General features: G+C 41.9%; 1 protein-coding gene across 1 annotated transcript in view; it reads right to left on the bottom strand.

Annotated features, from left to right (window-relative positions):
- LOC101851745 (anaphase-promoting complex subunit 2) overlaps positions 1 to 2,353 on the bottom strand; it is a gene marked incomplete at its 5' end in the record, with an annotated part of 51,526 nt that extends 49,173 nt beyond the window's left edge. The window contains 1 exon segment of the mRNA XM_013084521.2: positions 1,356 to 2,353. Coding sequence (XP_012939975.1) covers positions 1,356 to 2,353 — 998 coding nt within the window.
- Positions 2,354 to 4,278: the final 1,925 nt, after the last annotated feature.

The following is a 4,278-nucleotide window of genomic DNA, read 5'->3' as shown; positions in this document are numbered from 1 at the left end:
CCTATGTTAATGACTCTGAATACCTACAGTGGAAACCTGATATAACAGGGATGGTGGGAGTAGAGAAAATGTCCTGTTATATCCGATCCCTGTTAAATCAGAAATGCAAGGAAAGTAAGCATTTGTGGACTAATACAGCAGTACTTGTTCATGGGTAGTTGCCTTTGCCACAAGAACCAACGAACATGGGTTTTGGCACAAATGTTCTCCTTGCCTCCTTAAACCACATCAGAAGAGCTTGGTCCACAGCATCTGCATCGGGTATTCTCATCTTCTTTGGATCCAGAGCAAACTTTCCATAGGAGTATGCTGCCTCTATCTTCTCTCTATCCTTGATAATGATGTCGTGAATCGACCCTTGTGGAATGTCGAACTGATGACAAAATCTCTGCCAGTGGAGCTTGCTTTTTGTTAACAGCCAGGATTATTTCGTATTTTTTGTCAATTGAAAGGCATTTTCTCTTGCGCTTGACATCGTTGGTGACACATTACGCATGCGTCTTGCTAGGTTTCGGGCTAGATCAAGGTCTGCAGCACACTGCAGCCTTCTCTCTCTTCACACGCTGCATGTGCTCGCAGTGGCATGGCTTGCGTGGGCTTGCTCCATCACTGCGTTACTCTCTCTTTCTTTCTCTCTCTCTCTATCTCTCTCTCTCTCACTCTCTTTCTCTCTCTTATTTTTACACATTGTTAACGAGCCTTTGTCCCTGCTTTAACCGGTTGGGCTCCGATGAGGCCCTGTTATTGCCGATATAACTTTTAATAGAGACAAAGAGTAGGAAAAAAACGGGGATTTAAAAAATCCCTGTTATTACCGGATCCATGTTATTACCGGGCCTGTTATATATGGTTTCCACTGTAGTATTCTTCAATTCAGGAATACAAACATAGGAGGTTCCTCATGCTTTGTGCCTTCTTTAAAAAAAAAACCTTGACAGTTGAAAGTCAAAGAAAAACAACCCTGCTCATACTCTTTACTCTAACCTATATAGTCTGGTTCCTTTTATTTCTCAAGAAGTAGAGTCTTAGGTGGACATGGCAGCATTTCTCTTTCACTAACCAGCTCCAGAAACATCATTTCATTGTCCAAAATATTGACATTAGATATATCTATAATTATAGTCTAGTTGGGCCTGCTGTAACGACCACATGTCCAAGATAATTACATGAATATATAATCACTTCTCACTTCCCCCCTTGCATTTTTTAAATATCACAATGACACAGTTCAAGAAGACCACTTGTCTAAGATGAACACTTTTCTCCTCAACAACGGGTAGTTGTCTTAAATAAGTTCAACTCTTCGTATTATTATATTAACACATGACAGCACAGACACAGACAAAGAAACAAACCTTGTTCTGAGTGGTAGCCAGGCTCCTGGAGAAGTCGGCTCCAGTCCACTGAACTGACCCACCGGGCACAGGTCTGGACGAGACAGGAACCCCAAACATTTCAGCCACGGTGGGCAGCACTTCGGTGGGTTTGTCTGCTGAATTTGACGCCTTACTACTCCCCTCTTGAACACTCATAATCTCACTGCTGTTGTTTTCCGAACTCTGAGTTTCCATCAGGTTGTTGAAAGCGTCAGGGGACTCGTTGTGCACAATAGGAGTTATGGGTCCTGGAGTATGAGCCAGAGCAAGACCCGGGGTCGAGGTCAGGCCAGCAGCACCTCTGACTGTTGAAGTGGAGCTCTCAGCAGCCAGGGAAGATTCCTCCCCCACAGATTTCGATAAAAGGAGTTCCCGAGCAGAGCCGTGAAAAGGAGTTTCCTGCTGCCTTTTCATACTGCCAGTCTGCTGTTTGTAACCCCCTATTGGAGAACGAATGAAATAGTCAGGATCCTCCTCCTCATCCCCTCCTTCCTGAGCTTTTGGAGCATTGCTTCTGGAGGAGTTTGCCTCCCTGTCCGACAAAACCGACACGCTTTGAGTGGAACTATCAGACCAAAGAGAGTGCTCAACATACGGCTTTCCACAAGTATAGGAACCATCCATGCCTTCCCCTGTGTTACGAAGTGCACTTTCTCCAAACGAGTACCCCTCAAAACTATCATTCACAGCTTGAGAGCCCAAGCCACCCTTTGTTCCTTCCTCAAATGTCACACTCAGTGGTCCAGGCTCTCCCTTACTATTCTCAGATCTTGGCTCACAAAAAGAGGCTGACATGCCTTTTTGTCCGACAGACGGACTAAACCGCAAACCTTTGCTTGGCAAATTGGCCCCACTTTTGACCGGTGTGAATGCAGAGGGCTGTAACATCGAGCCGGCAAGGGCAGGGCCGGAGCTCGCTAGAGTCTGGAGCCAGCGTAACCTCCTCAAGACCACCATGTAGCGTCTACTGTACACATCTGCAGAGAGAAATTCAGAAGAATGAGGTGGAGATAAAAACGTTCAATTCATGAAAACTACAAAGTGACTGATAAGAATGTACATATGTGAGTGACTGACATGAATGTAAATTCTTTACACTTCCAATAAAACAGAATGGTTTAGGAGGTGCACATTATCAATATTACTTAAGGGAAGACAAGCATGCTTTTTCAAAATCTGTTATGCACAGACTTAGCAATCATTTAAGGGCATTTTTTATAACTTTGGGGGTCTTGTACGTTATTCAGGTAGTCAGATGTACTTTGGTTCTGCGCTCCGGGCAAATTTTTCCACTTCAGGGTGTCACGACCCCCTCTAAAAGTGTTATTTTAGTGCAGGTGTTATTTTCTTATCTCTAAAGCCACAGAGTTAATATTTTCACAGAATAAACTCAGTATAGGTAGTTGCAACCTGTTAGAGGATTTTTTAAATATCGTTCATAATAAGCGAGATATCCTGGATTTTAATACATGACTTGCCAAAACACCGAAATTTTCCTTAAAATCACTCCCTCTGATGCAAAAAGAACGTAGTAATATGAAAAACATTCCATAAATTAAAAAAAAGCCTCTAACAGGTTGCAACTACGCCAATTGCCCACACTGAGGTCAAATTTCAAGGGAATCCTATAAACAGCCTCCGAAATCTCGCTGCACTAAAACCCCATACCCTTAAAAATATCGCGTTTTAGAGAAAACGCAAAATAGGGCAGACAGATCAATGTAGTGTTCGTCTTTTTCAGTATCTACCGCTGCACTCTACCGATCACCCACTTTGGCACTTTGGGATACAACTATGTAAAATGAAATAAAAATACAGTTTGGAATGATGAGATAATACCATTTATTTCTAGAGAACAGCACAAGGAAAGGGGAACAAAGTTATCCCATAGCTTGAAACAGGGCAATCATAGTCATACTTTATTAAAAATAGTAAAGCGATAAGAGAAACACTTCTAAACACTGAAGTGCATTTCTGAGCAGGTGGGATTTTCAGGATAAAATTTGGGTAAGTTGTTAGGTGTATTTTTTTCTTCCTAAAATATAATTATTTCATCTTGAACTTCCACATAAAAGTAACCAGTTTTGATTCTAGACAGTGGCATCATTGAAACCAAACAAGAAGCCTCACTTCTGTTAGCTGAGGTAAATGACTGGTAAATACCCGATTATGCCGACAGTTTAAACTTAAAATCCCATTCAGGTCCGATCACTTGTGCATAATTGGTATTGATTAGCAAAGCATTTTGCATTGCAAGCTGAAGACGCGAGTTCAATTCCGTATCAGAAAGATGATTTCATCGAGTATCTCCGCACTTGCTGTAACTTTTAGGATGAAAGAGCGTCCTCGACAACGGTGATAAAGTAGGATGTCCAGCAGGAGTGGGACTGTCAGACAAGCATGGTCTATCATAATTTTGGTAATAGCAAGCTTTTTGTAAATAGTCTGTATGTTGCATTTTGGACGTTTACTCATTGTTGACACGGTGAGGAACACATATGTTGTGGAATAAAAACAGTACCTTTTGCTAGTCAACAATAGTGCATATAACGAGCTGCATTAAAAAATATATAATAACAAGAATGGAGAGGATTAAGGATTGTTAACCAGAAAAAAGAGAAACAGTGAACCTCGCGTTGAATGCAGCGAATCTGTTGAGTCCAACGTCCAAGATTTTCGGCCCCCAAAGCATTTCAGACGTCTGTGCCAAGCTACCGTGGCAAATCCTGGCTAATCTTGGGATCCTTTTGACTTCTTGAATCAAAAGCTCTTTACATTCTACAGACAGGTACTTTCCGAAGTTTTGGCCCAAATTTACCTCCACCTAAGTTTAGCATTCAACACTGGTGAACATGTCTACTATCAGCTATATTTGGTTCCCGAACTTTATCAGTAATAAATC

This window comes from Aplysia californica, unplaced genomic scaffold (assembly GCF_000002075.1).
Source record: "Aplysia californica isolate F4 #8 unplaced genomic scaffold, AplCal3.0 scaffold00299, whole genome shotgun sequence".
NCBI classification, from domain to species: domain Eukaryota; kingdom Metazoa; phylum Mollusca; class Gastropoda; order Aplysiida; family Aplysiidae; genus Aplysia; species Aplysia californica.
This window is presented reverse-complemented; position numbering and strand designations above follow the sequence as displayed.